General features: G+C 45.3%; 1 protein-coding gene across 3 annotated transcripts; it reads left to right on the plus strand.

Moving 5' to 3' along the window:
• The first annotated feature begins 451 nt into the window (after positions 1-451).
• Positions 452-24,880, plus strand: CARD19 (caspase recruitment domain family member 19). 3 transcript variants are annotated; one of them, XM_051793329.1, is made up of 6 exons: positions 452-766; positions 10,835-10,977; positions 12,834-12,987; positions 16,979-17,038; positions 18,847-18,918; positions 20,317-24,880. In XM_051793329.1, the coding sequence occupies exons 1-6, from the start codon at positions 748-750 to the stop codon at positions 20,427-20,429; spliced, it is 561 nt and encodes a 186-aa protein (XP_051649289.1). In that variant the 5' UTR covers positions 452-747; the 3' UTR covers positions 20,430-24,880. The 3 variants fall into 3 exon arrangements, with proteins under 3 accessions (XP_051649289.1, XP_051649287.1, XP_051649288.1); XM_051793327.1 differs by lacking the exon at positions 452-766 and adding an exon at positions 4,757-4,848; XM_051793328.1 differs by lacking the exons at positions 452-766; positions 16,979-17,038 and adding an exon at positions 4,761-4,848.

Genomic DNA, 24,880 nt, shown 5'->3' on the forward strand with positions numbered 1-24,880 from the left:
CTAGCACCCTTGTTTACACATTCCTTAACCCTCTTACCCCATTCTATGCTCCCTATATCAATCCTACCCCTGAATATAGCAGAAATGTTTAGTCTTTTGTCAAGGCAAGGCCTAGATTGTTGGCAGAACAGCATATCAGGGCCTAAACCACAGAATACGGTCAAGAATTAGGTAAATATATACCCTTTGTGCTCTGATGAAGAGGAAGGTGGGATGAACACGGGGTCCCAAAAGCCCCAGACCCATTTCTCAGGGGGTGGAACCCGGGGTGGACCAGAGTAAAGGCCACAGGGTGGGCACATCTGGGATTGGATGGATGGTATTAAAAAATGTGACATCTCAGGCACGGCCGGCGCGTCTTGTAACATCTTAGCCTTGGCAAAATAAACCCTTTCTTATCTCGTCCCTAATTAACCGCTCCGGAGATTTTTTCAGCATCAAAATTCCACAGCAACAATATGCAAAGCAACCGTAGAAATTACGAGTACACACACACACACAGGGAAAAAAAACCCTTTTGAGAAAGCAGACACGGTTTTCAGAGCTCAAACCATCAGCAGGAGCAGCGGATGCCGCCGGTGGCAGGAGCTGTGCCGGATCTCGGGCCGTGCTCGCTCCCTCCCCGTTTACTTTCGCTTCCCCAAGCAGCCCGTGACCTCCGCTCATCCAGGCGAGGAGGAGGAGGAGGAGGAGGATTTCCCCCCGCGGGACGTGTGCCGGGCACGGCACAGCCCCCGAAACCGATGGATGATGCTGTACAGAAGATGTAAGTGCATGTTTGTAGCGGGGAATCTGGGCAAAACAACGGGCTGAACAGTCCCAATCTGCGGGAACAGAAGTGCGGGGCCGGAGGGGCAGTGGCTCTGACGGGAGTGGCCAGCCCGACACTGCCTTCCCAGTTTTTTTGCTTCTTAGAGCTTGTTTTTATAAATTATCGACGAAAATGTGCTGAAGGGAGCTTAGTGTGTAATCTGAGCTTTTAAGAAATATTTTATTGTATTTTCTTAAACACAAAGAAAGACTTTATTACAGGAACTCCCTGCGCTATCTGGATTTAATTTGTTGCTAAAGAGATTCAGCCCTCTCGGGCTGTGGGAAAATAACTAATTGTATTGTGATTCAACAGTTAACAGATAAAACAAAGCACTACATAGCGATGCTGCCAGGACAAGGGTGAGATTTAGTAAGTCAAGTAATTCACTCAAATAAACAAATCGGTCCGTTTGGCGAGGGGAAACAGCACTGGCTTTTGAGATTAGCTAACCAGGAAATGGATCTGCTGGGAAATAAAACATTGTTGGGCAGCTCGCTTCGCTTGGCCACTAAATTAGGAACTCTGAAGTGGATCAGAGTTTTGGAAAGGCGTCGGGCTCTGTCAGGAGGTGGGGGCTTCTCACCGAGCTCCTCGCCCTGGGAGCAGTTTGGAAGCCCCCGTTCCTGTGCCGCAGGAGCTGTTCGTGCCCAGCCCCTGGCTGAGACCGGCCCGAGGTGTGGCTTCCATGTCCGCTGTGCTCTCTGAATGTCACGGATCACAGCCCGGGAGGGGCTCGGTGCCCAGGGAGGGTGTCCGTGGCTGCTGCCCCTGCCGTGGCCATGTGGCTCCCCCAGGATGCCTTTCCAAGGCAAACCTCACAGCAATCCTGCCGCAGAGGTCTTGCGTGCCACAGGCATGAGGAGGAGATATGTTTGACCTCTGCTTCTTGTATCATTATCCGAGTCTGCAGGACAAAAATATCTCCAGGCGGTGTGGCACTGTGCATCGCAGCACTCCCGAGGGGTTGATTTTCACTCCCATTTCACTCACCGTGTGCTGAAAAACATTTTAGATTTACGTTAGAGATTTCAGTCTATGTCGCATTAAGATGACCAGCTCTTCAGTTTGGCGGTTCAGATTCTGGTAGTTTGAAAAGTTCTAAAAGCTTCTAAATTAGGAATTTCTAAAATTTCTAAAAGTTTCCAGAGAAACTTTATAGCAGAGCACAAAATGCAGTGAATTCACAAAGTTATAAAATGGTCATAAAAACAAATCCTCAGCATACCATTCTGCCATTGCTTCTTAGTACTAGGCAACACTTCTTGCTGTAATATTTTAATATATATATATATGAAATAAAATAATAGAATCACAGAATGGTTTGGTTTGGAAAGGACCTTAAAGATCATCTTGTGCCATGGGCAGGGATACCTTCCACTACACCAGGTAGCTCAGGGCCCCAACCAAAATAATATTAAAAATATATGATGAAAGGATTTATAAAGTGACAATTTCCTTTCCTGTTTCTTTACTAAAATACATTGCCAAAATCACTCTGGTACAGGCATGAGCAAGGCCTCCATGTGCAATAATAATAGTAATTTAAAAATCTATTTTCATGCTGTTAGAAAGATCTGGATTCCTGAGGGTAAATGGAATAAACTTGGGATGTTTATTGATCTTCTCAAGGACATGCACCGTGAATGTCACAGCATTTGGCAACACTAAAAATATTTCAGTGAGGTGTTTTCCTCATGTTCTTACACTTTCTAGGGATGAAGCTGCTTTCATTTCTTGTACAGAGGTAGAGGTCAACATGTCAGAGGGTAAATGTGGGGCTGCAGGTATTTCGTTTCTTAATGGAGGTGCCTCAAATTGTGATATGGCACAGGGTGGGACACTACCTTCTTGGTAGAGCTGTGCCACACTAGGAACTGCTCCCTGGCAGGGAAGGGCACACTCTGGAAGGAGAGGTGAGAGTATCAGAGAGAGAAATGATGTGGAAGAAAGCGTCAGGATGGTGTGGGTAACCCTGCCAGCCGAAACGCTGCCCCAGGACCTGCCCAGGTCTCATCTCTGCGGCTGTGCTGGGTGTAACACTCACCCTGTGACACCACGGAGTGGCAGCACTTGCAAACTGCAAGCAAATTCTTTGTTTTCTTTTTCTTTTTCTTTTTTTCTTTTACTCACTGCCATGCTAGCTGCAGCTGTCTCTCATGAGAGGGTGTACAGCATGTCCTGTGCAGAGCCAGGAGCTGGACTCGATGGTCCTCGTGGGCCTCTTCCAACGCGGGACAAGCTATGATTCCTGATCCAAGCACAAAGTCATGTCCTCACTAAATCGTTCTGGCAACTCGTACCCACCCCATAGGGCTTCAGACACCCCGGCCTGTCCGTCAGGACATGTTGACTGACTTCCAGCTTCAGTGCTACACGCTCCCAAGACACTACACCACTCCAAGCATGGAGCCTTATTATTATTATTATTATTATTATTATTATTATTATTATTATTATTATTATTAATCAGATTTATTATCTGTTTAGCCAGCCCTGGTGTATTGGCACAGCTTTTCCACACACTTGGGTTACGATGGGTTCAAATCGAACGAGTGGAAATTTGGGTTAGATATAAGGAAGAAATTCTTCCCTGGCACAGGTTGCCCAGAGGAGCTGTGGCTGCCTCATCCCTGGGAGTGTCCAAGGCCAGGTTGGATTGGGCTTGGAGCAACCTGGGCTGGTGGAAGGTGTCCCTGCCCATGGCACGGGGTGGAACGAGATGAGTTTAAGGTTTCTTCCCATCCAAACCATTCTGTGATTCCATTATTAAATGGCACAGAGGCAAACCAGGGCAAACCTCTCAGGTCACATGGACTAGTATCATGCATGCAATGGGTGTTTCCTGGTTTAGCATATATGTTGCTGCTTGAGGACTTGTTACTTAAGCAAATTTTAAATAAGAAGTGTCTGTGCAAGGGCAGTTGTGTGGTTGAAGTGTTTTATGTACCAATCTACAGGAAGCTTTGCCTACTGTGATTTTAATCCCTCTGGAGGATTTCTGTCCCTCTAAAACATTTTCTTCATGGTTTTGACACAGTCATAATTAGAAATAACCCTGTGTCTTTACCATAGTAGAAATCCACCTTTTCTATGCAATAAAAAAAAAACCAGGTTTTACAGTCAAAACTCCCCTGCAATAATAAATAACATATCCCTTTCTTCACAATTTTCAAAACTGAGATTCGCTTTCAACCCTCTGCAGCATTTATACCTAGGAAGGCATATTGTGCTCCATGCCTTGCTGGGTAATTAAATGGTCAAATTTAGTGCTGGTGAAATTTAATGCAAATCGGATTTTTTAAAATCCAAATATGCTTGTACTTCTTCCCTCATGAACTTAATATATCCCAATTAATTAGATGCTTCCCTGCAACCTTTTCTATGAGACGGGTTGCCCCTGCCCCTGGACTTGAGTAACTAGGGGGCCAAATGTGCAGCTGCACTAAAACTGCTGCGGCACAGGGAAAACATGGGCTGTACGTGGGTATTGTGGAGATGCAGACGTGGTATTTTGGACAGTGAAATCAGCAGTGGGAAAGGAAACTGTGGCGTCACTAATGGTGCATTAATTGCTCGGGCCGAATGTGCCTTACCCGCTGCAGGCGCGCCAGACCTGCTGCGGCACAAGGAGAACACGGACATTGCGCGGGTGTAGCCGTGGGTATGCCGGACAGCGAAATTACGAGTGGGACCAGAAAATCGCGGCGTTACTAACTGTGCGATGAACAGTGTCAAACCCCGGTGGTTGTGCGGGTGTACATTCACGGTTTCGCGCCCCGAGGCTTTCAGGGCGCGGGGAAACCCGCCGTGGGCTCGGAGGGGGCCGACCCTGGGACCCCGGTCACCCCGGTTACCCCGGTCCCCCCGGTCCCCTCGGTCCCCCCGGTCCCGCAGCCCATCCCAGCTCCCTGTCCCTCCTCCCGGAGGCACCGCCCCGGCCCCGCCGCCCCGCCCCGGCCCGGCACAGCCCTCAGGCCGCCCAGGGCCGAAGGCCGCAGCCCGCGGGCCGGGCGGGGCCGGGGCCGCCATGGCCGGTGAGTGCGGGCCGGGCCGTGAGGGACGGAGCCCCCGGGACCGGGGCGGGTTCAGTGCCTTCCCGCGGGGTTCGGCTGCGCGGCCGCGGGTCGGGGCTATCGATCCCTGGGGCTGGGGCGGTGACAGGCGCGCAGGGCAGAGTGCGGGGCCCCAGCCCGGGTGTCCCGCTCTGTCCACCCCCGTCCTCCGGCCGGCGCTGCGCCTGCCGAGCGCACGGGCTGCCCGCGGGCTTGGGGGCCCTGGGGGCTGCGTGTAAGCTGGTGTCACACTCGGGGGTTAAGGGCGTGTTTTGCTCGCTGTTATTACTTTTCCTCTTCTGTTTTTAAAAGATGTTTTAGGTGGAAATGAGTTGCTGAAGTCTGCAACTTCCTGACAGGGGGCTGTAGCCGGGTGGGGGTCGGGCTCTTCTCCCAAGCAACAAGTGACAGAATGAGAGGAAACGGCCTCAAGTTGCACCACGGGAGATTTAGGTTGGATATTGGGAAAATTTCTTCCCTGAAAGGGTTGTCAAGGCCTGGCACAGGCTGCCCAGGGCAATGGTCGAATCACCATCCCTGGAAGTGTTCAAAAAATGTGTATATGGAGCACTCGAGGACATGGTTTGGTGATGACCATGGTGGGGCTGGGTTGATGGTTGGACTCAATAGTCTTAAGCTTATTTTCCATCCTAAATGATTCTGTGATTCTCTGACTTGCTGTCAGACACTCTTGACTTCTGGTGACTTGCCAGTAGCACGTGGCAGTGGGTGAGTGTGGCTGAGGAGGGTGGCATCTTGTCTTTCACCTCTATCGCCCTTCCAGCCCAGAGGAGCAGAGCAGTTGCTCGTCGTCGGGGGTGCATTGAGTAGCTGGTGCCATCTGATCATCTCAGACCATTTCTCTGCAGCCAGAGATTCCTTCTTAAATCTTCAGCATCCCTTTCTTGGGCTCTTGAAAGGGAAAAGAACTAAATTAGTGTTAAACTAACAGTTTGTTTTGAAAGGCTTTTTCGTCAAAATACTTCAACAAGGAGTTTGCATGGACACGTACAAATGGTTTGATCATCAGATCCAAACTTTCGAGGTCTTGGTTGCCAGCTTTCCTGTATAAAGTTTATGAAAATCATCCAGGAGTTTTACAGGAAGTGGCAGCTTGTGTTTGCACTGCAGACACCACTGAGGTTTCTGGAACGGATGTTTGCAAGTTCTGTGTGTTGTTATGGCCAGTGTCTTGTGTTGCGTTTTGTGTCTCAGTGTTTAAATTTATCTGCCTGATGATCCTGTCTGTTTGGTAAACTGAAGGAGGCTTTTAAGGGGAAAGCAAACCAAAGGTGGAACCATACTAAAGATACAGTGGTGTCAGAGGCAGTCTCAACAGTCCTTATGTAAATGTTGGTGGAGTTGCTAATTGGGTGTGTGCACCTGCCTGACAAGGCAGTTGGCAGCATTTACGCTCCCAGGCCTGGATGACAGGAGTTATGTGTTGCAGTGTGGCAAGGAGGGGCTGATCTCAGCCTCTGAATTTGAATGCAGCTGGATTTATTCATTTACTGTGATAAATACAAGTGGCAGTGCAGACCCAGCCTAAAGTGGCAAGTCCATAGGGCCTTGTGGCTTTATCCAGAAGGGCATTGGAAGTAGATGGTGGAGGAGCATGTGCTCCTGCAAGAGACAAAATCCCATTTATCTTCCTGGTACAGAAAGCAACGTGGGGTCTTTTATGGTACGGATAGTTAGGCAGAACCAAATTTACAAAAGGGTTTTTGACAACCAAGATAACCTGAAAGTCCTGCTTTGTGTTGTGCCAGTGGCTAGCTTTCAGGGACCAGACACTTCAGCACAGGCTGAACAGGAGTGCAAAGGCTTGTCCAACATCCTGGCTGCTGCCCATGCCTAGGCTAGGAATTGTCTCTGACAAACTCCCTGTGAACACTGCTGTTAAATCAGGAAGAACTTCAGCAGATGTGTCCCTGTCACCCGTGCCATTTTTCCTGCAGGTGCTGTAGCAGACAGCCTGGCATGTTGTGGTCACATCTGATCAGGGTTTTTATGAGCTTTGTTACTTCCAAGAGCAGAATATGTTTCAGCAGCCTTACAATACCAGCAGTTTGTGTAGTGGCTATTGTCAGAAACCTAATTGCCCATTTGGAGGGAAGGATCAAGAGATGTCATTTTATGAAGGGTTTCAGTGGGGGTGACTGGTACTTGCAGGTGGAAAATGGTGAGTGTGCTGCTTTGTTACTGTCATATGTTGCTTGTGAATTTATCATCACTAAATCAGTGATGATGTTTTATAATCTATTTGGTAAATTATAAATTTGATATATAATTATTTTATAATCTATTTTATCCTCTGTTTGAGGAGCTGCTGGTTGCTTTCCTCTGGTATCTTCTAGTTTTATGTGTCCTTCTTTTCCTTCCTCAGGTGCAAGGTGTGTGTGCTGGTGTGGGTGCCTGTGCTGTGTGCCAGAGGCTGCTTGGACTTCGGGTAACAGAAAAAAGTGGTTGTGTGAAGTGGTTGTGTGTGGTGTGTCACTGGCTTTTAGTAATTATAAATCAATAACATTAGTCATGTTTTCTTCCCAACTATCAGAGACAGTCCCTGAGTTTCCTGTTTGCCTCTTTGGCAAGTTTACATTTCCTGTGAGTAAGGAAAATACCAATTTTTTTAAAGCAGGTCAGGTTCAGTGTTATGGTATCCAATCTGAGCTGTATTTGCTCTTCAGCAGGGCTGAGCTCAGTGCCAGCCCTCCACTTCCTCCCCAGCACTTGCACACTTGAGCAAACCTGCTCTTGCTCCAAAGACTGTGGGACAGGATTAAGCCCAGTTAGCTTAATGTTCTGGCAGAGGGAAAGGTGAAACTGTAGTAAGTTCCATTTCAAATTTGAAGTTATAGTCAATCCTTGTGCAGTCTGAGGACATTAAAATGCCTGGCAATGGCACACCTGTGCACTAAACTGTGGTAAACTCACCTGGTCTCCCAGTTTTGCTGCCCTGAAATTTCTAGGCAAGTACTGACTAACAGCATTACTGTCCCTTTAATGCTGGGGTGAGTCCTGCTTACAAACAGTCTCCTTAGCATAAAGACTTTAAATTGTTCTTGCAATAGCTGTTGCCTCTTTGAGGCAGTGAGATAAAAGCTGGATATGCAAAACATCCCAAACACCACCTCCCTAAATTCTTAAGACCTAAATTCTTAATTCACGTCAGTAGCTTTGCTGCAGTCGTGAAGTCACCTGTTTTGGGGTTCCTGTTACTTAAAAATGTTCATAATAGGTATGTTCTATTAAAAAACTGCTGCTTGTGAGCAGTGATCATAAAACCTTGTGGCACAGCCATGACTGGCAGTGCACAGGAACAGTGACAAAGCTGCCAGAGCTCCTGGGGCAAACTGGGCCCAGGAGCCTTCAAATGCACACATGTGCTGTCCAGATATCCTTATCACTCCAAAGCAGGGTGCCATATTCCAGCTGCTAGGATTGGTGGGGCTTTTTTTGTTCGTTTTCTTTAAATTTAGTAGCTGGGGCTACAATTCTGCAGTGGTGAGTGGTGTCAGTGTGGAAAGTTTCCCTTCTCTGGTCTGAAGGCAGTTCCTTGTGTGGTTTGGACAGGGATTTCTCAGAACTAGAGAAAAGACAGAAGATTTTGGAAGAGAGAGGTGAGATACTGGAAGGATGAGATACATTTGCTCTGCTTTCATTGAGCTGGTGTTGAGCTTGGTAAGTGCTCTTCAGGAAATATTAAGCCTTGCTCCTCATCCTAAATACTGAGCTCACATCCTTTGGAGGAGGTGCAGGTGCACACAGGGGAAGTGTCTGTAGGAGATGTTTCACGGGGGCTTCTTAAACACAGAGCATCCCATAGGATGGGTGAAGCATCTTGCAGGTGCACAAGCCAGGCATTAAACATGTCCTTGGCAGGCACAGTTTAGCAGTAGCCAGAGAGGCCAAGAGCGTGGTCCCATTCTCTGCTCCTGTCTTTTGGCTCAGATGGTAAGGAAATATAGCCCCTGAAATCTTGGAGAGGCCTCTGCCCTGTAATTTGTTGCCCCGGGGGGGGGGTTCAGGTGGCAGCAAAAGGCCTTGGTGAGACCTCATAAACTGTCACGTAAGGTGGTGGTTTGCTGAGTGTGTGTAAATGGAAACTACCAGGAGGACAGGGAGCACTTGGGACTGCTCAGAAAGTGCTCTTGGCTTAAGTGGAATCTTCAGCTGGTCCCAGTTCCCTTTGCTGGTGTAACTACTGTGTCTGGACACTGTAATGACGGGGCAGCAACAGAGAGGAGGTGACATTCTGAGCCTGCTTTTATTTCACTTTGGATACTCATTCTTTTGGACTTTTAGCCCTGGCTGTGGTTGGTTGGTTGTCGCAGTGTTGTCTGAAGTTGAATTACTCGTCTGTAAGACCCTGGTTTAATGCATGGTCCAAGTGCAGGTACAGAGTTGTTGGTGACACTGAGAATCACTACAAATCATGTCACTGAGGCAGAGGAGGGGGAGGATGCTTCGGGGAGCTTCATTACCCAGAAAGCATTTGCATGAACAGGCACAACTTTACGGTCTTCCTGGTCCTGCCTCAGCCCTTTGTGCATGCCAATGTGTTGATTTGATCTCAGCTCTGAATCCAGGAGAACCTGGAACCTCTCGCAGCAGAAGGGAAGTATTTCAGCACAGGAAGTATTTCGTGGCAGTGTGTTTGTGACAGTGCACCACAGCTGCCTTGGAGCAAGCTGTGGAAAAGTGAGGCATTAGAAAGACGTGGAAGTAAAAAATGGTGTTTGCATAAAAAGTAAGAATGTAGCTGGAATCCTGTTGTGCCCCTAGAATCACAGCTCTCTGTGCCACATCAGTAGCGGTGTGTTCTTGTTTGAATAGGAGTGGCACTGGCACTGCAGAAGTAAGTGATGGTCACATTGGGAGGTTTTCCTGAACCCTTTCCTGTAAATGCTGTCAGTGCTACACAGATACAGAAAAAGGACAATGTAGTACCCAAACCAGTGACACTACAGGAAGGGCAAGGGCTGTGCATAGGTGCAGTGCATCAGGGCAAAGTTTTTTGGCTCTTTTCTTTCACTCCTTTGTTTGTCTTCTCTAAATTGCAGGGCACGAAGGGCTGATGGTTTTGTATTTTCTGGTAGCCAGAATACCATAAAACCTACACATTTGCTTTAAACAGAGAAAGTGCTGGGGGTGTGGGGGTGTTTTGTGTTTGTTTTCTGTGCTGCTCAGTTGTAAAGCATTGTACTGGCATTTTAACACTCATTTCAGACACGGTCATGGATGTTCTCTTTTTAAATCTGATAAGGGCACAGTAACCTGTGGAACCAGTCTGTGCTTGTATCTTAATCTAGGGATTACAGACAAGCAGCTATAGGGAAAGCTATGCTCCTGCAAAATCCATTGCTGACAAATTGGGTATGATGCCTAAACCAACAGCAAATCTGGATTTGTGTATTTGCAGAGGTTTGGGTTAGTAGAAAAGGATGTGGTTTATTTGTGTGTGTGTATTTGAGTGTACTTACCTGTAAAAATGTACTACTTTTTGAATGCCCTTTCTTCCCTTCCTGTGTGAAATCCTTTCCTAAAAAACTTAATGGCCCCTTGGCAGAGATGCTGTCATAAAACACATCAGTTTTAAATGTCATAATCTGTCTTCCTATATGATAGAAAATTTATTTTCAGTGATTTATTAACTTCAGGGCTGTATTTGATTAAATACCCATCAGTGCTTGACTTCTAAACGATTTAGAACCATCTCCCTTTGGAAAGAGAGAGGTAGCAGGACTGACCAACCAGGAGATTGGATGTGTGTCATTTCAAGTGGATGGGTCTTTGGATGCAAATGGCTGTGTTGTGTTTCCCTAACAGGTAGTTCAGTTTTCTAAAATTAGGTGGTGATGGTAATTTTAATTTAGGCATCACTGGTAGGAAAATGAAATTTACAGAATTTAAAAATGGCTTGTTAATTAACTGCTGTGGTTTGTTCTGTGTGTTATTTTTTCTCTAGACCAGTCGTATTGTCATCGCCTGCAGCACGACATGTATTTCCTTACAAGCACTAGCCGACTGAATGAGCAAGTGGTTGATAAAATTATCCTTCAACTTAACAGAGTCTATCCCCAAATTCTTACCAATGAAGAAGCAGAAAAGGTAATTTGATGAGTTCTGTTGTGTTGTTTTTGCGGGTAACTAGCCTAGCTCTTCCCCACAGACAGCCAGTCTTCCTCACCTCCTCCTTGCTGGCCAGTTGTGTCTGGGATCTCATGTGAGAGGAGCAGTCACAGGGCTGGCACATTCCCCGTGCCAAGTGGTTATGAGAGAGGACACTCTCCCAGCAGCAGCTGAGTGCCAGGGTCCCTGCCCTGACCAGGAGCACGCACCCTCACAGCCACTCCATGGCAGGAGTTCACCATCCTGTGACCAAGTGCCCCACGTGCCTCCTCCTCACATGGGGCGGTGCGGGGGTGTCACGTCAGGTGATCTGTGCTGCATCCAGCTCTGCCCACAAAATCATCTCTTTTAGCTTAATCAGTTTTAGTAACTAATTAATAACTCCGAGTATTGGTAGAGAAGGAGGGGGTGTTAGTCCCACCTGTAAGTGCAGGAGCCACGGGAAGTGGATGGAGTTAGTAACATCTTGCAGTGGTGCTGCCAGGTGTGCAGAAAGGCCATCCTCCCTGGCATGAATCTTTCAAAAATGGGAGGTGTTTTTAGAGAGAAAGAACTTCTAAGTTTGTGTGGAGACAAAGTTAAAGAGCTTCCCCGATCCTACTTGTAACAGTTTGTACTTGCCCTGTGCTGGCTTCCTGTCTGCACAAGGCTCAGGGTTTTGGCATATCAGTGTTTTAACCTCAGGAAAAATGGGTCTAATTCTGCCATAATCAAACCCCATGGGGACAATTAGTGTTTTGTGGTGTAGAGCAGAGCTAGATCATCAGCTGAGCCAGTCTTGCCACTCAGTTATGATAACCAGTGTGACATGTGCCAGACAAGATCATCTTATTCCCTCAAGAGCTTCAAAAGAAATACATAAAGAAACTGTGAAATGTGATTTGTGAGTTCTGCACTTAGACAGCAGTGAGCTGCTTTTGCATGGGTCCAGGCAAGTTTGTGTCAACTCTGTTGAGTGTTTAGGAAGCTTGTAATCTCAGCTGTATCTGGTAGACCCTGTGGGAATTTAATCAGAATAAGGAGTGTTGTGTAAGGTCTGTGGCATTCTTGCCCCCCTTGAGCAGGAATTGTTCCTAACTCAGTATGCTCCAAAGGTTACCCGCTGTGCTGAAATGAAATATGATGCTTTGCTGAGAATGGCTTTGGATATTTTCCAAATAAGCTGAAATCAGTTTGATGTGTAAGCCTAGGGATGCATTTTCCTTCTCTTTGTAAGGTCTCCTAATACTTATCACATTCAGCACTACAGAAAAGAGGTAATTTTCCTCTGCAGCTGCTTGCCATGTCACCTGAGTAATGGGAATTTGTGCCTGTTGAACTGGGCACTCAGCAGTTAATTGTGCTGGAATCAAAGAAAAACAATGAAATATGTAATCTTGGGATGATGAGCACTCCAATACTGGGACTAGGATAAGGAGTATAAAGTGCCTTTTTGGGGATCATTATTAGACAACTAAGAGCAAATTTGAAAACATCAAGCTTTATTATAAGATTTGATATTTTCTATCAACAGTCAGAATAGAATTGTAGAATAGCAATACCATGTTAGCTTGGATCCAGGGAAGACATCAAATGCAGTGGCTTTCCCTTGATCAGGATGGAAAAAAGCATGAGGGGAAGCAGAGGCAATATCCTCTCCATCAGGCAGTGCTGACCATGTGGAGCTCAGTGCTCTGCAGTGCATGTATGTCCTTTATACGTTCTGCTTATTTTTTTTGGCCTTTGAAATATCAAAGAAGCTCCAAATCTTTGCTCCCTGGCATACTGGAAAGTGATGTAAAATTGATCTCTAAGCTGTTGTAATCTGTCTTCTGATGAGTGCTTTTCTCTTACAGTTCAGGAATCCAAAGGCATCACTCCATACCAGACTCTCAGATCTGTTAAAGCACCTTCAAAAGAAAGGAGACAGACACTGTCAGGAGTTTTACAGGGCTCTGCAGATCAATGCTGAACAGCTGTTTAATGACCTGCCAAGTAGGAAAATCTTGAGTAAGTTGATTGAGTTGTGAATTTCCTCATCAGTGAATTTCCTCCTTTCAGATGAGGTTTAGGTTATTTAGACAACCTAAACAGGTTATAAATAATATAAATAAACAGATTATTTAAAAAAATTTTGGGATATACCTTAATGCCTTCTCACTGGAGTTTTCCAAAAGCTGTATGGGGATTTGACTTCTTGTTATTTGCTGATTAGAGCGGGCAAAACTCTTTGATTCTTTTGAAATATGAAATATGTCTTTAAAACAGTTTTAAGTGCAACATGTCAGCAGTATAACTCCTATGAATTACAGCTTCTCTTTCATAGCCATTGCTTCATAATGGCTTGTTTATTTCCTCTGTGCTTATTCTGACTTGCAGCACAGGGGAACATCACAAACCTCCAATTTGTTAAGCTCAAATGTCTGCTGGCCCAGGAGCTTGGCTTTCCCTCAGTCCATAAATCTCCTCTAGTGTCTAGTTTAACACGAAGCACACATTCATAGGCCCTTGCACTGATGGACTGTGATATTAAAATCACTTAGGACTTGTTTTGTGCAGCTGACAGGCCTGACTGATGTCCATAAAGCTGCCCCCAAATACACTTGTATGCACTTTGTAAGGGCTGAGGCTCAAACAGATTTGATTCTGTACTGCAAAGGAGTTCATTTCTTTAAGGAAAATTTCAAGCCTGACTTGCCAGCATGTGATAATGCTGTCTGCTGTGTGTTGGTCCCTACTTAAGAAATGCAGGAAAGAACACTGTTGCAAGTGGATGGGAAATCGGTTCAGGCATCCTGCACAGTGAAATGACTTGAGGAGCTGGAGGGAAAACTCCCCCATTTATGTTAAGGAAGCTGCAAAAGGACTGCAGTTTAAGAAATCCTTATAAAGTATCCCAGCAGTAATGCTTCACCAGTCACTTGATTTCTTCTTGTAAGAAACTCCACAGTGAGGTGCCAGGGCAAATCACAGGCATGAGACAAACTCCAGTGGGATTCAAACCATTACTGCAAAAGTCTGTAGGTTGACCTCTTTTATTTCTGCAGTGAAAATGTCGTGCAAAAATGTAATTAGCTTAATTTCAACTTTCATTTTGAAGGAAGGGATTTCTATTTACCCAGCACAAACACTGTGAGGCTGCAGAGTTACCCTGCATCCATACCTGAACCCTTTTGAACTGGGGACTTCAGGGCCCATCCCTGCCTCAGGATCTCAGCTGAACACTAATCCCAACTGATTGAGCCTTGCAGCAGCTTTAAGACAGTGTTATGATCTGATACTCACCTTGTAGAAGTCATGCCCTTTGGGAAACAGGCTCTTAGTTTTGGATCTGTGGTTTTTACTTGGGTAGAACTCAAGAGCAACAGGTTTTTCTGCCAGGCTGACTAGAAGTCAGCAGACAGCCTGTGTAAATTAAGAGCAGTTTAAAAAACCTTAGTGTAGTCACTAAGAATAAAATTTCAAGACTGTTTTGATGTTTAAGAGTTCAAGTTAATGTTCAATAGCACCTTCTACAAGCTGTTTCTGATAATATGTCTTCACAAGGAGACTTGGGTAAGGTCTGTGAGGTGTTTTCACTTTTAGCTAGAGCAGAAGTGTGCTCATCCTTGCACTTGATTTCTGTGGTGACTCAGAGCTTTCCTCAGGTGGCAAGATAGGCAGGGTTAGAGCTCCTCATGTGCAGACTGTGCATAGCAAGTACCTGTGCTAGAAGTGCTTCCTGTTAAACATACAGCTGCTTGTGGTGCCCCAGAACTGTTTTGCTGCTGCAGCATTATACAAAGGGACTTCAGTAACCATCAAAAGTTGTTAAATTCTCTGTATCTTGGCACACTCTCTTATGTTAACCATCCTCAGAAGGATGAGAATAGTTTAAATATCTGGGTTAGAACACTACTATTTGCCAAGATTCTGCAGTTTCCTTCTGTTGACCTGAGAAGGAAATACTGAGATGACTGTGTTAATATGCTTGCTGCTTCTTATGAGTTCTGTAATTAAAACAAATGTCTGCAGTCTGGATTGAATGGTCAAGAAATGGTCAAGGGGAAGGTGTCCCTGCCCGTGCCCGGGGGGTGGAACTGGATGGTTCTTGAGGTCCCTTCCAACCCAAACCTTTCCATGATTCTATAATACTCTTAGGAGTACTTGTTAAATTTGTCAAATTTAGCACAGAGCATTTACCAAATTGCCACTAGAATTTGTAAATGTGAGGAAAAAGGAGAATCCCTAACATGGGGAGTTTGTTCTAAGTGTACATTGAGCTGAAACAAACAGCATTACAAACACCTGGAGAAGTTATTGATAAGGACATGGATGAACCATGGCCAAGATGGAGTTCTGTAATATCTTACATACTGTACATATGACAAATGTTTTCTACAGAGGAAATCCTTTCAAATATATCTTTTTCATTTTTAAAGCAGCTTTAAAAATTGTGCTAGAACAAAAGTTCTTTGCCTGAAGTGTAAATTGCCAGCGCAGTGTCTGGTAATGTCGGAGCATTCCCACTAGAGGGGGGATAAGGCACACGATTGGGGCAGCCTCAGAGCTATTGAAGGCAAACAGGAGCTTCCAAGTGACTCAGAAAATGTTTTTATTTCCCTCAGTGCTGACATAGACTAGAAGGATAAAGGCTCAGACCAGCCCCAGGCAGCAAAATCCCGAGAGAAGTGCAGAGGTCTGGTTGTGCTCTCCTGTGCAGAGTGAGGATTTGCAGCTGGAGTTCCTAGGGAGGACATCAGCCCCTCAAAGGGGTGAGGCTGCCAGTGACACAGAGTGCTCCATGGAGGCTTTGCAGCAATCCTTCCTGCTTCAGGGACTCTCAGGCCTCACAAAGCAAAGTGCTGCAGGGGTTTCTGTCCTGCACCAGTGCCATGTGCTGCCCCCACACCCAGGGGGACATCTTTAGCAGGGGAGGTGGCTGTTCTCCTGACAGCAGCTCCTGTTGCTGCCTGGGTGTGCAGGGCAGTTTTCCAAGGCACCTCACCGAGCTCCAGATGTCATGTAGGAGAAGGAGATCAGTAGAAACCAGTCAGTCTCAAATTATTTCCTATTGACAGCCATATTTGGAGCACTCACTTTTTCTCCTTTCCTTTTTTTAACCCTTTTAACCCTTTGGCTGTTGGGCTTGGTGATCTTAGAGGTCGTTTCCAACCTTTATGATTCTGTGATTTTTTATGACCACAAAGAGATTTGGCTGAAAAAAATTGTTATGCAGATTGGTGATGTGTTGAGGAAAGTCACTCCTCTGCCATGTCTGGTGACTGCTGTGTGCACACCCATTCTGCAGTGTTGTCTCCACATCTGTGTGGCAAAGGCAGCTCTAAAAGGGTCTTTCTACCCAGAGTGGAAACTACTGAACACCCTGTCTTAAGGCCAACCTCCTTTTCTGCTTGAATTTGCAGAAAGATAGAGGCAAAAATTATTTATGCCAAAGGTTAGCACATAGAACCTACAGATTTTCAAAGAAGCTGAGCATGTCTTTAGCCAAGACCTGAATTTAGGTAAATGATCTGCACCAAGAAGCTTTTTCCAAGTGCTTTATCCATTAAATACATCAATACCCAGAGAGATTTGCTCAAGAACAGAGAATGGTGATACATCAAATTATAAAGGTGTTTTCAGATTAGTGCATCTATTAACAAATCATTTATATTTATTACCATGAAAATTGCTGGCATTATGGAAGAATTAGCTCCTGCTTTCCTCACTTGGAAAACAAGTGTGATGTTATTTATGTGCTCAGTTTGCTTAAGCAGATCAGAGGTGGGGCTGCAGCTGTTTTTGGTTGCATTCAGGTGACTGTGTGCCTGTCTTTTGATCAGCATATCCCCACCTTTGACTCTAGTGATGATCTGCCTTTGGAGGGGTTAAAACTTCATGTCAATACTGGGTATTTTTTTTGAAATGTGTTGTTTTGCACCATTTTGCATGTGCTGATTATGTTTGTTTGTTTGCTTGAGCTGAGTACTAACTTCTCATGTGTTGCTTTTATTTCTAGAAACCCCAGATCCCACAGAGATAGACACTGACAAGGAGCAATATATGCTAAATGACAGGGGTAAATAAACCATACAGTGTCACCGGATGGAATGGCTTTGCAGATTACGATGCAATTTATTTTATCATGTAATTTGCATTTCATGTAACAACTAGTTTGGTTTATGATGTCTTTACTGTCACAAGTTAAGTAGAATTAATGGAGTAAAATGTATTGAGCTGCTGTTGAGGAAACCAGTGCCAGGAAATTGAAGAGACTGTAGAGTTTAATCAATATTTACAATGGTATTTTCACTTATACTGTTACAGCTAAACTCTTCATTTCCTGTGATTTCTTCAGTGCTTGAACAGTAAGGGCTATTCAGATGCTGCTATCACTTTGCATAAGGCCATCAGTTTTTTTTTTAATATGACTTTCAATTTTTTTCATTTTTTGAGCTCTCAATTTAAGTACAAATCATTTGAAAGCAAAAGCAGAAAGGAAAGATGTACTTAAATATATTTTCCTTAGGAAAACATGTTAATTATTTTCACCTTCCTCTGTTCAATGCCAGATTGCACAGACAAATATTTTATTCACTGTAGGATATTTTGGAAAGGAAGAGCTGAAAGAAAGATGAAGACTTTTCTGAATTTATAATGAGCTGTTTTATCATTTAAGTTTAATTAATATTTTATTTAGAATTTTGGATACAATTATGAGATATTAAAGACACTTTCTGTAAATTATGCCTTTTTACCAGTTTTCTGGGAGAAGACTGAAACGAGGGGCAGAAACACAGTGTAATGCAATGTATACTTTTGCCTGTGGTGGTGTTTCTTTGAATATGGAACCAAATTGCTCTTCAGATTTTTCACATTGCTGTTGCTGTCTGCATCATAAAAGTACAGGAGGAGCAGTGAAAATGCTTGGAAATAAGAAAATGAAATATTATTTTATTTTATTTTTACTTTTTAAAAGTGTCTTTTCCTGAGCTGTCCTCAAGCTGGAGATTGTCTGGCCTCTAGCCACCCTCACTGGGAGGTTACATCCCAAAGAGCAACCAAATCCTTGCTCCTTTGCTGTTTCTCCAGTGTCAGCTCCAGGAATTTGTTAGTCTGCAGCACACTTGTCCTTAAATTGACAGATGTAGTTTAATTGTAGCTCTATTCCTGGTGAAGTGGTAAATACAAATAGAATATTGGGCAATAAAGAAGCAGATATAAATCTTTACGGGGTTTTGTCAGCAGCTAAGTATGAATTAGAAAGGTTTTATTGAACATCAATACCAACCATCAGCATTAAATGTGTAATTCCAGGCAGGCAGTTTCCAGGGGGTGATTTGTTTTAGGCCCACGTGTGGCTCTTCATCTCAGCCCTCAGGAGGGCTGTCAACAGGAGCAAGAATATCTGCTCTTGTCATGAGAGTGGAGTTTGTGGAACATCTGTGGGGGATAGAAAAACCCCCTAAAAAATGTAGCTGTGAAGGGGCTGTGGTCTCTTACCCTCAGGCAGGGGCTGTGAATGGAAGTGCCACGCTGTGTGGTGAGAGCCCTGCAGCATGGGTAGTGTTTCTTGTGGTGTTTAAAGGGGGGTTGCACAAAGTTTGAGAGTGATGAAACATCCAAGGAAGCTTTCCCTTAAATTCTGCAGGCTGTAGCTAGATGAGCAGAGGGGAGCAGAGGGGGGTGGCAAAGCAACTGTAGTAAAAATTAATTGCTGTTCATTAAACGTACCTCATAGAACATTAGCCACAGAACAAACAGAATTGTGAATGTGTTAGCTTCATTTGAGTATGCTTAATTATGCATATTAATAGCAATTGATGATTTATGAACCAAGCTAAACTTCTGCTGCCCTTAATGTGTTCCCTTTCACGTTTTCTCCAGGCCCAGTGTTTTTCCTGGCCTGCTTCAGCGTGGCTGCAGGACTTGCCCTGTTTTGGTATTGCTGTAACTCAGGTGAGCTGCTCTGTGGGGTTTCTCTTGGAAAGGGAAAGGAAACACCTTGGAAGGCTCTGCCTTCCCTGAGCACGGGACAGAGGGGGCTCCTGATCTGACAGTGTCATCATTCATCAATGAGCTCAGGATACAAACTGCACTGCAGACGTGCTGCAGTATAAATAATGGATAGTTTGCCTGAGAGGATGCCACAAATAGGGACTCTTTTTAAAGGCAGTGGTCACATGAGCTCCTGTTGCTATAGCAATGGGTCATGATTCCCAGCAGTCATGAGACAGACCCAAGGCCTCTGGTTCCCACAGCCCCTGGGAGCCTGTGTAAGCTTGGCCAGTGCTAGGGCTGGACCATGCTGGCTTGACTGGCTGAGCCCGAGCAGCTACAGCCATTGCCCCTGCTGCTGGCTCTGGGTGTTGGCTCTACCTGTCACTTTTGGCTTAGTGCCTTCTGCTCCTTGTGCCCCGGACACAGCAGTTACAGTTACATTGTTCTCTGCTGGTTTCCTTCACAGAGTTGTAGGTTTCGAGTAGCACCAGTCAATGCACTTTTCAGGTGATGTGGAAGTCTGGGCTCTGTGCTTCATTCCCAGATCAGAATCCCTCAGCTGGACTGTCCATGGTGTCACAGTTTAAGGCTGAGGGAACCCTTAGACCCTCAAGCCAAACCCATGTATTTCCTTAGATGCCATTGCTTCGCCTCATCAGGTTCAGTCATCCACATTTAATAAAAGCATTTTCAGAAAACTCTTCAGGGACTGATACCAAAAAACAGAGAATTCATCACTTCCCCTGATCCCAATTAGTCCATAGCATTATAAGTGTGTATCTTACTCTCAATTTGAACTGGCTTCAGGTCCAGCCTAACATTTTTGTTCAGCCTTTCTCTACCAGACTGCAGAGCCCCTTGCCCCTTGTTTCTGTGCCAGCTGACTTTGCATATTTTCTCCCTGTAGAGTTCCTTGTGCCTCAAGTCATCTCTATGTCTTTAGTTAGTAATTTTAGCAAAAATAATCTCAACAAGTGTTTTGTTGCAAGGCTGCTTTTTCTGGTTTGTGAGGCTGTTTCCTGACTCTCTGTAGTATCTCAGTGCCCCGTGTGTAACAGGGCCAGCAGCCCTGGATGGGGTGGTCCAGCCTTGCACCATCCAGTGCCATGCTCAGGTGTAAAGCTGCCCCTTCCCTAACTCACCAATCTCCTCTTCCTGTCTGAACTTGCAGCAATGAATCCCAAGAGATTCCTTGTTCTCCTCTCTTGGCAGTTGATTTCTACAACATTGAAGGAAATTTTTCCTCTAGTTATTTTCAACTGATTTTTAATTTTTTGCAGGTGCTGCTTCCCCACTAAGAATGAAACTTAACTGTGTTCACTTTCTCTTTTTCCTCCCGTCTTCATTCTCTTTTAGATACAAAAGTCATAGGAAGAGCCAGGAGAATCTTGGGCTTTTCTCCTATTATCATAAGAAGACATGTTAGAAATATTTGTATGTTGTATTTGGAAGACATATCAAGAGAATAAGGAAGAGCTGCCTCTTTGCCTGTCTGTGCAGTAACCTGCCAAGGGAAGCCAACGGTGCATCAATATTAATCTCCTATGCTCATACCAAAGATTTTATTAACTAGCTTCATCAATAATTGCCTTGCCTCCAGATGTATTCAGAATTTCAGCTATAAATGTCCTTCCCTCTGGGAACGGACCATTTATTTTTGTAAATGCTTATTTTAAAATATTTATCGTTTGGATAAAGAAGGTATTTTTTAATACAAGCTTTAAAACGATCTCCTAAGTGAGGGTCTGAAGCCATGTTTGCATACGTGTTTTATACTGGAACGAAGGATCACAACTGTTTGAAGAATGCTAGCCTGTCTTTTGTGGTAATTAATTTAAGAAAAGTACTTCAAACAAACACATGCACTCAAAGCCTTATTAAGAAATGGATCTCCATTTCAGAACTGTTTTGTCTAGATCCTTTTTACTCCCTGCCCTGAGCTCAAGTGTGAAAAGTTTATGGGTGCCAGTTCTCTTTGTGTCTGCCTTGTACTCAGTGTGTCTTTGGATTCCCTGCTGGTGCCTCATCCCGGCCTGTTCCTGGTCAAACCCTGCTGGCCCTGGTTGGAATGCCCTGGAGCTGGTGCTGACTGGTTCTGGGCTCACAGAGGGTCCCAGGGACTGGAATGTCTGACCTGAAGCACTTCAGACTACCAAGATGTTTAAGGTTTATTTGGTTCTCCCTTTCCCAGTGAAGTGCTTTGCACTCTGTGGCTAAGAACCGGAACTAATCCAAGATACTTTGCAGTGACTTAAGTGTCATGACATGGGGCTTTTTTATGGCCAGAAGTACTTGAAGACTCTGGGATTGTTCATATGTCATGTGATGATGTCCTGTTTTTTCTTTTCTGTGAGTTGAAACCTGAGAAACTTGCAGAAACCATTGTAAGATAAAATTCCTGAGGGAGAGGCAGGGAGTTGGGCTGCAAGTGAAGCAGCTGGGGGTTTCTCAGCTTGCTCCTGCCTCAGTCAGTGCCAAGGGCTGTGGAGAGTTCTTCAGTTACTGCTCAAGAGCATCAGGAGCTTGGGGAGACCATGATCCTGTAGCTGGTGAGAAAGACACTTTTGTGGCTCTTCATTTAGTCAGGAAATTTCCAGATCAAATCAAATGTCATCTAAATAAACAGATACAGCACAAGTTACCAAGCACTGGAGGATCTCATGTGAAATTTAAAGTCATTTCAAGTGTTTTTTTCAAAACAGACTGAAAATTGTCTTTCAACTTTAAACATTATTCATGCTATTAAAATGTCATCATCAGGGACTTTTTATATGGGTAGGACAAGGGGAAATGGTTTTAAACAGGCAGGGTTAGATATTGGGAAGAAATTCTTGGCTGTGAGGGTGGGGAGGCCCTGGCACAGATTGCCCAGAGAAGCTGTGGCTGCCCCATCCCTGGAAGTGTTCCAGGCCAGGTTGGACGGGGCTTGGAGCAACCTGGTCTAGTGGAAGGTGATCTGTGATCTCCCCCAAAGGAAATCTTCTTGTAATGGCTGTGTTTCATTCCAATACAGCACTCTCTTGATAGAGCAGCAAGGATATAGTCCAGGGGAGGAGTTGGGTGGCCAAATCTCCCAGCTCCCTGATGTCCCTGTGCCAGCAGAGTGTTCTGTGTCCACAGGCAGACATGCCCCAGGATCAGCAGTGGGCCAAGGGATGCTGTAAACATATAAAATCCTGGTTGCTGCAAACATGGAATGAGGCAAATACCATGGAACAAAATAACACCCAGCAGAGAAGGTTTTTTGACTCCTTTCCCCTGCCCCCACCCCACCAGCTTATGTGTCTCTTGATCCCATCTCAGGGAGGACTCTTATTAGGGAGAAAACATTATATTTCCTACAGAACTGGGCAGCCACGAGGCTCTGCTACCCCCGTTACACAACAGCTGCTGCTGTGCTGCCTCCCAGCTTGGGGAGGGCTTTAATCATGGTCTCTTGTTTTCTCTCTGCCTTGCCTTGTCTTTAAGGTGAAAACAGGTTGTATTTTTCTCCAGCAAAGCAGATCTAGTTTATAACATGTAAAATCATCCCTCTCTCCACTGCTGCTTACCTCGTCTAGCTGCCCCTTCTTGAGGGACTAGAACTACCTCTGAAAGCTGAAGGGGTTTTAAATCTTTGCTTTGAAGCAAAATTTGAAACCTCATTAGAGGAGCAGTATACTGTTGTACACACAAAAATCATTATTCCAAATAATACAGTCACACCTTATTTTGAAGCAGAAGCAGAGGCCTTACTGCTCCCAGGCAGATTCTTTCTTTTTAGCTTACCCCCCAATGAATAACAGGTTGGAAATTGTTGTGAGCTGCTATTGAGACTTGCAGAAGTTATCAGTGCCTTTCTGAATCTGAAGATGAGAATTTGCTGGACTGCCCTCTTGGGTCAGTCTAACCCTGTGCAGCAGGACATGGTCCTCCTAGTGCCTTAAACAGTGCCTTCTTGGCATGGAAACCATATGGAATCAGAGAGTCATAGACTGGGCTCAGTTGGAAGGGACCTTAAGGACCATCTTGTTCCAACCCTGTGGGCAGGGACACCTTCCACTAGCCCAGGTTGCTCCAAGCCCTGTCCAGCCTGGCCTTGGACACTTCCAGGGATGGGGCAGCCACAGCTTCTCTGGACAACCTGTGCCAGGGCCTCACCTGGCTCCCAGGAAAAAATTTCTTCCCAATATGGTACAGGGAAGTTTACTAAAGGCTGGAACTGTGTTTCCTCCCTTCCTGAGGTTGCTTGAGATGAGGATGCCTCTCAGGGGGGAAAAAAAGTGATCTGGAATGAGCTGTGCCAAGATTTAGAGCTGGGAGGAGAGAGGAAAGATGAGTCTTGGTTCATCCCAGTGTTAAAGGACCTGACAACAAAGAATAGAAAATAATCTGTTCCTTTATGAGGGCCAGTTACTAATTCCAAAAGTGAAGGTGAGGCTGCCTATAAGACTGGCATGTGCATAGGTTGAGAGACATTCTTGGAAGATTTTTCTTTCAGAAGCTTCTCTGCAAGCACATGCAGATAGTGATAGTTCTGTCTTCAGCTCCTGGAGGAAGCCTGTGTGTACCTGCATGGGAGTCAGGTCCTTTTTGGCAACCAGTGTTATGGACTTGGGAATAAACCAAGCAGGGTCTTGGATGAGGCTGCTTAGCTGCAGAATTCCAGTTTCCCTGGCAAGTCTAGAATATCTTGGCCTTTGCTGCTGAAACTGTGCTGGTATTTATTTATAACTATGCTTCACTCTGCATGCAGGGACGTTGTCCTGGCTAGGTTGTAGGTGGGTACATGTGCAGAGGGTGGGGGGCATCCTTGTGAGTGCTGTGGTTCTTGTGCTGCAGGCAGGAATTTCACAGGAGCTAAGGAAAAGCAGATGTGTTTCCAGCTTACCCTCTCTCACCTTGTGCAGCTCCCTGAAGAAGTTTTTTCATATCCCTGCAGCATCGTGCCTTTAGTGGCATTCCAGGCTGAGGAGCCAGATGGTTGCTGGACAGGGATGCTCTCCTGGAGGGCTGGATGTGGCTGTCAGGAAGGAGATCCTGCTCTGCAGCAGCTGCTCCCATCAGGGACTGTCCCCCTTTGCTGCCAGGAGACTTGGGCACAAATCCCGAGGGCACGAGGGTAGGGAATGGGGGATGAGCTCCGGGTTCTTCAGCCCCAGGACCTCCTGATACCTAGCAAAGAAATCATCATCTTCTCTGTTTTTCTTCCTATGAATGGGCATTTTAATTTAAGGTGAAGCTGAACTGCCTCTGATTGTCCTGGTGGTGATGTTAGGGCTATCTCTATCCCAGGACAAGAGCTATCCCATGTGGTAACCCCCAGGCTGACGTGCAGGTGCTGGCCTGAGCCATGGAAATGGTTAAGGCAGAGTGATGGGCCCATGTGTGCAGAGAGCTGGGAAGTGAAGTGACAGATCCTACAATGAATTTGCACAATTCCATTTAGAGCCAGACTGCTATTTAAAGGACTTGGTGAAGGATGGTGTGCCTGCGATCCGGAGTGGGTATGAAGTGATGATTCATTCTGGGATGCGCTGGGCTGTTCCAGAGCTGCTGGCTGGAGTTCACAAAGCTCCCGAGGCAAACTTAACTCCTTTTGCTTCTTTCATTTGTTGTTATTGTTCTCATACTGTAATAAATTGGAAACATGTTTGGTCCAAATGTGCAATTGTGGGTGCTTTTCCCTGCTATTCTGTGTACACAGATGTTATTCCACGTTATGCCATGTCATGCCATGTTATGCCATGTTATGCCATGCCTCAGCTGTGCCCCAGCATTGCTACCAAGGAGCAGTTTGCTGCACTTTGCAGATCCTGTGCCTTGTAATAATGTCTCTGAATGTACAGCTCTCTGAATCCTGTAGAAATTCATGAATTTCTTTTTTTAACGGGGTAAAGCTGGCAATTAAATTGAAATAAAATCTGTTCTGAGAAAAGAA

This window comes from Manacus candei, unplaced genomic scaffold, assembly GCF_025592945.1.
Source record: "Manacus candei isolate 608988 ecotype Guabito, Panama unplaced genomic scaffold, ASM2559294v1 h1tg000036l, whole genome shotgun sequence".
NCBI lineage: Eukaryota > Metazoa > Chordata > Aves > Passeriformes > Pipridae > Manacus > Manacus candei.